General features: G+C 37.4%; 1 protein-coding gene across 1 annotated transcript; it reads right to left on the reverse strand.

Moving 5' to 3' along the window:
* Positions 1–4,498: 4,498 nt before the first annotated feature.
* On the reverse strand, positions 4,499–11,305 carry il17rc (interleukin 17 receptor C). Its single transcript, XM_033967162.2, has 16 exons — positions 11,145–11,305; positions 10,380–10,658; positions 9,498–9,708; positions 9,089–9,201; positions 8,391–8,502; positions 8,276–8,317; positions 8,074–8,192; positions 7,106–7,162; positions 6,964–7,024; positions 6,648–6,871; positions 6,405–6,458; positions 6,268–6,319; positions 6,095–6,190; positions 5,966–6,007; positions 4,792–5,890; positions 4,499–4,632 (listed from the first exon to the last, which is right to left on the reverse strand). Exons 2-15 carry the CDS (start codon positions 10,482–10,484, stop codon positions 5,262–5,264), a joined length of 1,917 nt encoding a protein of 638 aa, XP_033823053.1. The 5' UTR covers positions 10,485–10,658; positions 11,145–11,305; the 3' UTR covers positions 4,499–4,632; positions 4,792–5,261.
* Positions 11,306–12,157: the final 852 nt, after the last annotated feature.

Raw genomic sequence — 12,157 nt, forward strand, 5'->3', positions numbered from 1 at the left:
GTGCCAGCTGAAAACAACACAAAACAAAATCTTACAATAGAACAAACTCAAGACTGTTATGTTCTCCTCTCAACCCCCTGTTTCTCTATGGCCAAGTGTTAACTGTTGTATAAAGTGTTTGTCCATCTTCCATAAAAACTGAGGTGAACAACATCTCATTTTATGCTTCCCTCATGAACTCGGACCACCCCAGTCCCTGACTAAGAATGGTGAGATTGTGTAAAATGTTTTATCATTTTTTAAAGAGAAAGGTTGAGCTCTTAAAGAAATAGATGACGCAAAGGAGCAAAAGAATCCTAACTTTACCACCAGGGGGCTTTCTGGTCCTTCTTCTGAATACTTGAAGTAGGTGTTCTCCTACCATGAACAAGCGCATACATAATATAGGTGATGATAGTGGCCATGCATGCTACTTTTTACATTATGTGCCAACTGGATTTGATGTTGTTAAGGTTTGCCTCCTGTTCTCTATGCAGTGATGCAAAGTTACCTTATGAGACACAGAGGCTTGGAGGCTGGGGCTGGTTTCCGAGGCTAATCCTGGTTTTGAAAGATATCTTTAGGCCATTTTGAGTTAGTTTTTTGTGTCTGTGCCTAGAAATCATCATACGTTAGATGAAGGTCTGTTTTTGAAAGTAAATGTTGACAAGCCTCGTACTCCGATCAGGTATAACTCTATGATCATTGACAGGTGGGAATGAAAAGCACAGATCATGTCTTCATCAATGCACCTATTTACAGGTGATCTTAACATACAGTAAGAGAATTGTCCTCAAATTTATGGAAGTAAAAATAGACCTAAAAATGTAAGTCAAATATCAAATTGTGATGGCTGGATTAGGTCATCTTCAAAACAACAGCTTTTATGGGGTGTCGCATGTCAATATCTATAAAAAATTGTCCAAGTAATAAAACAAAAAACTGGAAATCATTTTGTCCAGCTTTATCCCTTCAACATTTCTTCCTTGATAACATCTGTTACTAAAACTAAAGTTATTGGATACATTTTCAGAATGGATTTTGTTATGATAAAAATGTGCCAGAATACACAGCGCATCTGTCAGGCATGCGGTCCTAATGTTATGCCTGATCTATCGGTGAACATTCACTTCACATTAACTATTTTTATTGTATGTTACTGAGATGAAACAAATCACTGTGACCATTAATGAGAAATCTTATGTTTACCTTTTTATTTATTTTATATTTAATTTAAGCTTTATTTTTTCTATCATTTCTGCCTATTGTTAAAATGCCAGTTTGAGACTACTACTTACTATTTGTACAAGTTAATGTTTTGAACTGTACAGTAAAGATCTAGGAACATGTTAAATGTGAGTGTCCAGCATGCTGAATGAAAACACGTGTGGACGTGAGCAACTTCTCATGATGCACCATTCCTCACCCATTATTGAATCTGCATCATACATAGTGATGGTACGATGTAGTTGTCTGAGAGTGGTGTCTGTCTCACTTACTGTGTCCCTTTAGTAGACAGCCTGTGCAGTTTAGTGAGAGTGGCGCATGTTACTGGGGTAAATGTACAGAAAAGAGAAGAACGAGGATGAATGGTGGCAATGTGTGTGTGTGTGTGTGTGTGTGTGTGCTATGAATGAAAAGAGAAAATCTATTTAAAACACTAAAACAAAGGAAGTCCCTTGAACAAAGTGAGACTGGGTCAAGGTTTTGATTGACGCATGGATTCTCTGTAATGTTATTTTTCTTTCCTTCTTTTTTAATACTAGGAGGCTGTCCTCAGTGCCCCTGTTTGCTATTGTATGTGGTGTATCAGAATATTAATTATTGAGTGTTGGCCAGCTTGTTTATATCATAAAATAAAGGTGACTTTCTTTCTGTCTTTGGTTGTCCTGTCTGTATTCTATAAGCAACAGTCAATTTAAGCATATATTTCACATTTATTATGAAACATATTATAAAATACACAGGTTGGATTCATTAAATAATTTACCATAGCCATAGTTTTGTAGAAGTTTCATTATATACAAAAAATAATAATGAGATAGCTTTTTCTAAAGCTAAATGTAACCTCTTGAGGACCAAATGAGGAATTGTTATATTTTTGAAAGCAACAGTATGTATTTTTTTAGCCAAAAGATAGAATATTCATTTTGGTTGCATTTATTGCATCAAAAGATTTTTGAAACATGCATTCTTACTCTAAGTGGGTTTGCATCTCCACAAACCTGACTCTAATTGGGTAGGTAGGAGGGTCTTGCTTGTCTCCATGGAAATGCTGTTGCTTTGGCTATAATCTTCCATAGTACGGCATAAAACTTGAGAATGTTCCAAAGGACACTTTTATGTTTACATTTCCATGGAATCATGCAGGTAATGTGCCACCTTTAGAAAGTTCTACACTGTACCTATAATTTGACAAGTAAAGAAGCATTTTAAAGCGTGAAATTGTAACATTTAGCGTCCCTTTAAGAAGCTGTCCAAAATGCGATCTCCTCTATCTGAAAGCCAATAGCCCGCCATAGCTGCTATGGCCCCAATAAAAATGGAAGTGTACACGAGGTCTCCCTTTGCAGCGAGGGTCCCGAGAGCACAGATCAAGACCCCCAGAAACATCTGCTGCAGCACCACCACCTCATCATCCTGAATGTCCTCAAACAGCCCTTTGTCAAGCACACCTGCAGAGAAGTTATTATGCAAATAAAGCAAAACTTTATTGAAATCCAAATGATACTGTAATAGAAGTTAGTGATATTAGCAATAGTGGGTCAGTAGTCCCCCAACCCAAAGGTCAGACTTTCAATTCCTCCTCCGACCAAGTTCTGTCGTCAGGACACCTCAAGCACTTTACCTAGTACAAAAGTGGTGTGTGCATGAATGATTGGTGGTGGTCAGAGGGGCTGATGGCGCAGGCGAGTGAATGAATAATGACTACAGTGCAGTGCTTTGAGAAGCCTGTAAAGAGCATTACAAGCGTAACGCATTATTATTATTCATTATTATTATTATTTTCAAAAAGGTTATAACTTATTATGTTTTAACAATAACAGGGATGTTAGTATTTCTTTAAAATAAGAGTGACAATTAGTAATGACTTACTTGGCTGTTGCTTTCTCACACATATGCTGTTTTTGCGGTGATACCCCTTTGCACAGTCACAGTGAAAAGACCCTTCAGTGTTGGTGCAGATCTCATCCAAACCAGGACAGGCCAGCACCAAGTCACTGCATTCATCTATGTCTTACAGCATAATGAATTCAATGTAATTATCATTATAATGTAGCACTATGTAGTAAATACCAAACAGTTAATCAGACTACATACCCAGGCACTTGGACCCTGTCAGTCTATATCCAGGGGCACATTTCCTGCATTGGGCTGGTCCACTGCCCATGCAGCCCACACAGGCCGCATCACAGTCTGGGAAAGAGAACTTTATTTAACAGATGGAAGAAAAAGTGACTGGCATAATCCCTTCAGTAACTTCTCTCTTTATGGCATTAATTCTCGTGGTCTTGTGTATATTGAGCTGTATGGCAATAATGTGATTTTCAACGCCTAAAAACTGCATCTATTTAATTTCATGAAAGACGGAGTATACTGTAGCTAATAATTCCTTTGTAACGGATTAATTATACCTTTACTGTGCATTATGTAACTTTTCTGATGAACTGCTTTCTCCATGGAGATGTTATTGCTTTACCTGGAATGAGCTACTGTTTGGCATCATAATCATCTATCTGGCATTTATTCAATAATAGGGGGTATTATAGCTATAGCCATGCTGTGGAAAAAGCATCGTTACTGTGAGCAGTTTTTCCTCTCCAGAGATCTGGATCTGACCTGTAACTTATTCACCCACTTTTCCCCATGTAGATAGATAATAATAATGGCTTACACTTGTAATGCGCTTTTTCAAAGCCTCTCAAAGCGCTACACTATAGTCATTATTCATTTATTTCCACACTTGGTGATGGTAAGCTACTACTGTAGCCACAGCTGCGAGGCTGCCAATCTGCGCCATTGGCCCCTCCAACCACCACCTATCATTCGCACACACACCACTTTCATACTAGGCAATGTGGGTGAAGTGTCTTGCCTAAGGACACAATGACAGAACTTGGTCCGAGCGGGACTCAATCCTCCGACCTTCAGGTTGGGGGACCAACACTCTAACCACTGAGCCACTGTCGCCGTAAGATAACCGTAATGCTACATAGTGGAGCATTCCGGTTAAAGCAATAACACCACCAGAGAAGTGGAACCTTTAATATCTTTTTAATAGACTCTTACATAACAAGAAAACCTTACCTCTGCACTCATAAGATCCAGCCTTATTGAAGCAGTAGCTGTCGGAGGAGCAGACACCCAAGTTTGTGCCACACTCGTCAATGTCTAAAAGACAGATTTATTTATTATTATTGTGAAGTTGAGTAGAGTGACGTTCTTAAATCTTGTACAGTACCTACACATGTGCCATTATGGAGAAGCCATCCTCTCTTACAATCCTCACATTGGTCTTGACCTGAGCATTTGTTACAGGACGGAGGACAGGTGTGTGCCTCAGCAGTCAGCACGCAGCTCAGCCAAGCAGCATGCAGCAGGAGACATAGAAGCCTCCACTCACCCCTTTCAACCATCTGCTCTGAAAACATACTTTACAATGAAGGGATTTATTACTGCAGCTATTTCAGTTTACCGCCAACTAAAGCAACAGCTTCATTTAATAATATTCACAAATAAACCTTTCCTTCAAAATATGTCACTTATATTTAGTTATGATTATGTAGATAAAATGTAACCAGTTTTACCTACCACTTTTCAACCGCCTTGGAACTCAACAGTGGGGCAGGTTCAACTGTAGTATTCTTGCAGAGTGCCCTAGTGCCTGTGCAAGACCACAGGAAGTCTGTGTCATGATAGACAGGAAAATGAACCAACGCCGTGTCCTGGTGTTACAGCAACCAACCAATCACCATTAAAGACCCACCAGGCTCAAAATAACATGTTATTTATAGAAAAAGAAATGGGGGTGAGGGAATATATTTGGTGAGTGCATATTTTTGATACTCAAATAAGGAAGACCATTAGTGTACAACAATTTGCAATATTATTTATAATATAAACACAAACAATAATAAATAATATGCATAACACTGTAATACTGTAATTATGATGATGCCATGGTGGTATGTCCACAAAACTGGTGGACAGAGAACCTCTTGATCATTTATGGCCATGGGATACATTTTTTTCTTCATTTCACCACAGTAATACTAAATGTATTAGTGTTTCAAAAGTTTTGTCTCAGTTTCACATGTTTTAGAGTTCAATGATACAGCACAGTCCTTATATCTGTCCCCAGAGAAACCCCAAGTCTGAGTTCTTTTGGTCTGTCTCTTTGTCCTCCCCACACACAAGTCCGCCAGCAGGGCTTTAGTCTGGGACGGGAAGTGGAAAAGAGGAAGACCCTGAAGGATCTCAGGTAGTTCATTGTGGCAGATCTTTGCCTCTGTCCACTGAGAGTCAAATGTGACCAGGACAAAGCGCTCTCTGGCTCTGCCCTGGTTCTTGTAGGCCTGAATGGCAAACAGAGAAGCTCTGAAGACATCAGAGTAAGGAGACTCCTCCTGCTGGTCACTGGCGGCACTGTCCTGACTGCTCCAGTTCTGTGCCCGGTCCAAAGCTCTGGGAGAGAGCACCAGCAGCACACGCTCACATTTGCGGTCTATACTGAGCAGCTGGCAGTGGGCCCAGGGCAGGGGTCCCGAGCTGAGCTGGCTCCTCCGGCTCCACTGGTCCACAGTCACACTGAAGCCGCTGGAGTAAAGCAAGGAGCCCAGGCTGCAGACTGCAGAGGACACCTCCCCACTACTGTCCGGGGGGCTCAGCACCAGAACATGGGCCTGATGAACTAGTACAGGGGCAAAATCTGCATCAGCTATGCACTTACAATAAAAATAATATGAGATCATGATAAGACACTTACTTTTGACAAGTCCTCCGTGACACCTGCTCCATATTACTGATTCTGGAGAAAAGTTACAAATAGGAGGCACATTAAAAGCATAACAACTGCATTAGTGCAAGATTCATGGAAAAAGTTGCTTAAACCTACTTTTGACAAAGTTCCGAAGGTAAAAGGTGACCAGGAGAGTTACAGAGAAAAGCAGCATCGCAGCAACAGCAAAGAGACTCCAGCGCCACCTGTCGACTGAGACCACCCCACAACAAAATAAGCACCAGTAAAAATTTTGGTATTTTTTTCTTTTCTTTCCCTTTAACACTTACTGCTGTTGTAGCAGAATGGCCCCAGCTCACCTTCCATTCCCTTGATCTGTAACTTCATAAAAGTACAAATGCTGCATTAGTGTATTATAATTAAAAGCTCTACATCATTATGGAATGTGTAAATAGCCTTTTCTTACCATCACACAGGGATCATTTTTGAGATTTATTTTGGCAAAGATGCCTGTTTTTTCCTGAAAGTTTGATAAGAGAATTGAGAGAGCAGCAGCAAATATACAGTGCAGCCTGTGCTGTTCTTACAAAACGCTGCACAAAAAGTTGAATGTTTACATAAGTCAATGAAATTGTCAATATATTTCACAGACAGAGCAAGGCACACATACATAGTTTTAATTTTGACAGTTAGAGGGATGTATTCTTACCCAGACACCCTTGCTGTTTTGTATCCAGGATACATTCTCCAATGGTTGTTTAAATCCCTTCATTTCAGTGCAGACAGTGAAGCCTGGAGTCCTCTCACAGGGCCACAATTCTCCTTCAAACCGACAGGGGGCAGACACATTCCACAACAGGCTTGTGCTAGAGTTGTAAAAGCCTTTTTGCACAGATAGTGTAACGTTCTTCCAAATATATGGACGCAGAGTTACTAAAAGTTTCAGGAAAGTAGGTTATATGGCAGTGTAAAAAAACGTTCAAACAGAGGACAGGGATATACATAAAATTAATAATATTTCTTACTGTTATTTTTGAAAGGGCAGCTTCTGGAACGTACCGTCTGTCTCTCTTCTTCTCTCCAAGCCTTATACAAATTGAAAGAAGGAGTTATTGTTGCCTTAACTGAGCATGAGCTGTGAAATGTGTAGGTAGCTCAGCAGCCTACCTGAAAGCACGTGCATGGCGTGAGGGACTCCAGTGGAATAGGTTTCCTATTCCAGCTCTAAAATTATAAAGCAACACTACATAAGGCTTTATACTAGACTGCTTTTTTAATGTAATACTTTAAATTGCATTACATTACATTACTGACATTACATTACATTACTGATTATTATTTTTATTAATAATATATAGGTTAATAATAATGTAATATTCAAACCTTAACTGCCATGTCACATGGGTTTCAGTTTCCTGTGTATGGGTGATATATTGAGAACCTTAGCCCATTCTAAATATATAATATTTTGTTTTTGATAGATTCTCATCACTCTGAAACCCACGTATACAAGCAACTTCCTCATTTAGAACAAGCATTCTCCTATTGGCTGCAGGTCTACTTGACAAAACAGTAAACACAGAATCTAGATAGGAGTATCTAGGGTCTTTTTGTTGACCTGAACAGCCATTAGGCCTCTGTCCCTTGTTCTGCTTATTAAGAGAACATCACCATCTTTGATCTGCATACAAAACACAATAATATACATTTTGTTTCTGACTTTTACAGTGTGACCTATAACTATTCAATCATTTTCACGTTTTGGGAGATACTTTTTTTTTTTTTTTTTTAAATAATGGTAGTTACCTATGAGCATTTTACAAGTCTTTCCAATCACTCTAAATATAACCAACACAACAGTAGCTTGAAATGAAAGGCCAGAATAAAGGTCAAAGTTATAAGGTTTTGCTTTGCTTGATAAGCCTATAGTTCTAGTTAGCATTTGATTTGAATCATCCAAGTGCAAGTCTTAATATGTTGTGAGTTATAAAATCACATAAATCACAACAAACATAATTAAACTCAATATATTACATCCTACTGAAGAACTGTAACAACACCTCTCATATTAAGTAACAGCATATTACAGCCACATACCAACAAACAGAAAGTAAATACCAGCATGTAGAGCTCACCTTGCAGTTCCCGTTAATCTCATTCTGAATGCACACTTCAGTAAGGCTGCTGTTACTGCCAACAAAACTCAGCTCCACTTCATTCAGCAATTTGTTGGTCAAAAAGGTCATTTTGGGTGCTAAAAATGTTGTGAAAATATTAGCATAGGCATCAAAAACAAAATCAGAAATGCACCATGATCATGTACAATAGGTTACTTACCATTACATTCTTGTACATAAGTGCTTATGTCTGAGCTACACACTGAAGAGAAATAAAAAACATGTATTAAGAGAATGTATTTTCAAGATAATAATGACAATAATTCAAATATTACCATTTATAAGTGAAGGAACATTTATTTCAATGTTAATGTTTGGGACATTAGGTGAGTCAATATAAAGAAGGTCCTCATAGGAAATCGCAGCATTTGTGACTGTCATAGAAATCTGTGAAAGTAACATAACAGTTGTGTGACAAATGTGACTGAGAGGTAGATAGGCTTAGTTACTTCATACCAACAAGTAATATATTGAGTAATATTTTAATGAACAGCAGCACTTACTTACTTTAGATTATTGTTGCATACGGACAATATTTAATTATTTTCAAAATATATATTTTTTTCTCCATATCTACAATTTTTATGGTCCATACCAGAATGTGTGCAGTATTTCATGTTTTGTCTGCCAGATTACATATATTCTGACTAAACCTGGACGGATTTATCATAACTGAAGGTGTGGCCCCCATGTTTCTATGTTTAGCACAATACATCCAAGTTATAGAGTTTAGTTGATTTATCGGTCAACCAATTATTTTACTAACATTATAAGGACAAAAACATAATGGAAAGAAGCATGGAGTGAGTTATCTGGAGTCTTGGGGGTGACTGAAGAGTTTAATCAATGCCCCGCCACATCTCTACTTGAGTAATTATTCAGATATATACTTTTATATCTAACAATATGTTATTTGTGTATTTCTGCTGAGTATGACCCATAGCTGAAACATGCATTGTGTTATTGCTGATACCTGTGCGGTGCTTTGCTGAGAAGGCCTAGCTGGGTTTACCATAAACTTCACCTTTTTGCATTTGGGCATTGCTTGTGGTGTCTTATAACACACTGTCACAGCACATGTTTCATCTAAAAACACAAAGGTGGAGAAAATAAGAATGTGTTGAAAGAGCACACGTACATTCTTATAAGTTTATATATTATGCATTACCATGTAGTTATAGCAAAAATAAGCTTTTGTTATCTTTATGTCATAGGAAAAAGTTTAAAACCTTTTCAACTGATGCCATCAACGTCATCCCTTATATTTTAAAGTTACTAGTATAGACTTAGTAACTAAACAGTATCATAAAATTTGAGTTAATATAAAATTGCAGATATTGTTCATGTGAGCCTCTAGAAACATTTGTATTTATGTTGAATACCTTCATCATCATCTGCACTGTCATCATCCTTCAGACCAGAGTTGCTCTCGTCCTCCTCCATTTTAGTCAGATTGACTTGCACTTTGAACAGCAGACAAAGAGCGCATGTGTCTCCTCTACAGCACAGCTTCACCGACACGCTCATAGCAGACACTTCCACTGAATTAAAATCAAAGGCTGTCCCATCCTTCATAGTGCATTCCCTGAGACCCTTGAACACGTGAACACATATTATTAGTTTGTTGAGGTGGTGAAATCAAGCCACATACATTTCTATTTATCTTGACTGATTGCCCTTATCATAGTTAATATTGATTATTATTATTGTTTTTGGTGCACCATAATGCCAAAGCAAACTCCAACTTTGTGATTTTTGTTCACTGGCAAGAGCAATAAAACATGTTCTGATTCTGACACATTCCTAAAATTTAGTTGAAAAAGTGTCAGAACGGACAGAAATATGTTACACATGTCTTTAAATGTATTAGTTAAGATTTAATTTTTTAATTTTTATTTTTTTCCATTTTCATTTTGAATCAGCTCATTTTGAAACATCATTTATAAAACGGCCATATTAATTTGAAGTCCTTTCCACTGACACCAATGACATCTTTAGATTTGACTAATGGCAGCAATTTCTGATAAATGTATTTAAGTTTTGTTTTATGAACAATGAACAATGAACTTTGTGCCAGATTTTGTTTTATGTGGACAGGCCTGCAGTACTTACAGAGATATTAACCATAAAGCAGGTCACAAAACTTAGAGCTCAGCCAATTCCACCATATAATCCTGAGCTGTCCTCCAGATCAGCGTTAAACTATAATGTTGTGATGTCAACTGTTAGTCTATTAATAACAAACTTTATGGCTGATAGTTTACCTCCGAGCAGGTAACTTCTCTGTCATCTTGTATGATATCAAAGCTGCAGAGTGACAGAGGGGCAGTCAGTAATAGCAATCCAATGATCCAACCAGGAGTAAACATTGTGCACAGAGCCACTGTTGCTTAGAGGAAGCTTTAAGTTCACTGCATTTTTCTTCACATATTTTGTCCTGAACAGACTGGACAGCCTTGATAAACACGTTCTGTGGTTTATGTGCTTGGTAGGATAAAGTTGTTCATTAACAGCATCGACGTGCAATTGCAGTTATTTGTCACCTAGGAGAGAGAACAAGCACTCAAATAAACCTGATAAAACTTATGTGATTGCACAATATAGACCATAGATGCCATGTTACTGTTACCATATTAAGTCATTACTATCATACTAAATAAGAGAACATGTTATAGCTTGAAGAAACATTCATCAAAATCTCATAAATCATCTCATAAAGTTGTTTCAATCATAACTAGCTAAACTAGATCTAAGTCTCAACAAAAAGAAGGACCAAAGCACAAATATTATTGTACAATTAAATAACGAATATATAGACAAGAATGAAAAAGAGTGAGACTGTCGTAAACACCAGAAAATATGTGGACTACAAGTATCATTCTATTTGACAAATTTACTATAGCAACACTGTGACCTATCCAAGACTGAACAATGATTCGCTCTTATCTTAACCAAGTAACAAAACTTAAACTAGGACATGCAAAAGACACCTGAGCATTACTATAGATACATGAGATATACAGTCTTACCTGTAGCACCCTTCAGAACAGCACATTGTCTATTGTGGCTATATTATCAGTTATATATCTATCTAAACAGAAAAGTAATTCCTTCTTCCCATAATTTCTTCTGAAACTCCGGTGTATTCTCAGGAAAGCTCATATGAAGTGAACCATACCCAGGGTGAGTCATATAAAAGTTGCTCCACATTCAACGTCACAGTGCTCCCTCTGCAGAGGCCACGCCCGTCTATGTTTCTCTACTGTTTATTTTTCCCTATGGCCTGTATCATTTACCCTGTTTCACTCTTTGCCGTGTGAAGATAGTAAGCTTTTTTTAACAAACTGTTGAGTTTGTGTTGGATTCCGATCACTGTTTAGATCTTAGAGTACTTTAGAAGATTTAAGACTAATAACTGCTAAACAATCAATGATGGACCTGATTTTTTTTTAATACCTGAAATACAGTGTTTTCCTGTTTATTTCTCTGGTTAAGTTAAAAGCTTAGTACAATTATGCTTTGGGTCCCATTCCTGCTTGTTGTTCTCACTGCACAGTGTAACAAGAGAGGTCAAAGTCCACTGTGTAAGTCTGTGTAATAAACATCACTCACTGATTTATGTGTGGATATTTATCAATTGTATTATTTTTAGATACAGCTTTTGTTTCATCAAAGTATCATGGCAATAAAATTTCTAATCTAATACTGTTATAAAGCAAAAACTGCTTTCTTGTGTGCATTTTACATATTTAAGTGTACTGTACTGCACAGTATTTGTATAATTCAATTACAAATAAAAATTAATGAAGTATGGATTGTGCAGCTGTCTAACTGGTTCGACCACTGACACAGTTGTGACTTAAAAGGTCTTGTGAAATGAAGACAGTGAGCAACAATTATGCATACCATATTGACTGAGCACTGCAGAAAAATATGTTTAATAACAAAAAATAAATTACTAAATTATTATTATTATTATTATTATTATTATTATTATTATTATTATTATTGTTATTGTTGTTGTTGTTGTTGTTGTTTTTAA

Source organism: Periophthalmus magnuspinnatus, chromosome 5 (genome assembly GCF_009829125.3).
Source record: "Periophthalmus magnuspinnatus isolate fPerMag1 chromosome 5, fPerMag1.2.pri, whole genome shotgun sequence".
Classification (NCBI taxonomy): Eukaryota; Metazoa; Chordata; class Actinopteri; order Gobiiformes; family Gobiidae; genus Periophthalmus; species Periophthalmus magnuspinnatus.

Bases quoted from the DNA above. Each gene is read 5' to 3' on its own strand.
- il17rc (XM_033967162.2), bottom strand. From the start codon at position 10,484: ATGTTTACTCCTGGTTGGATCATTGGATTGCTATTACTGACTGCCCCT. The intron at 8,503-9,088 runs GTATCAGCAATA...TTACTTTCACAG, and splicing joins CTCAGCAAAGCACCGCACAG to ATTTCTATGACAGTCACAAA. The intron at 6,872-6,963 runs GTAAGAAATATT...TGAAACTTTTAG, and splicing joins CTGCCCTTTCAAAAATAACA to TAACTCTGCGTCCATATATT.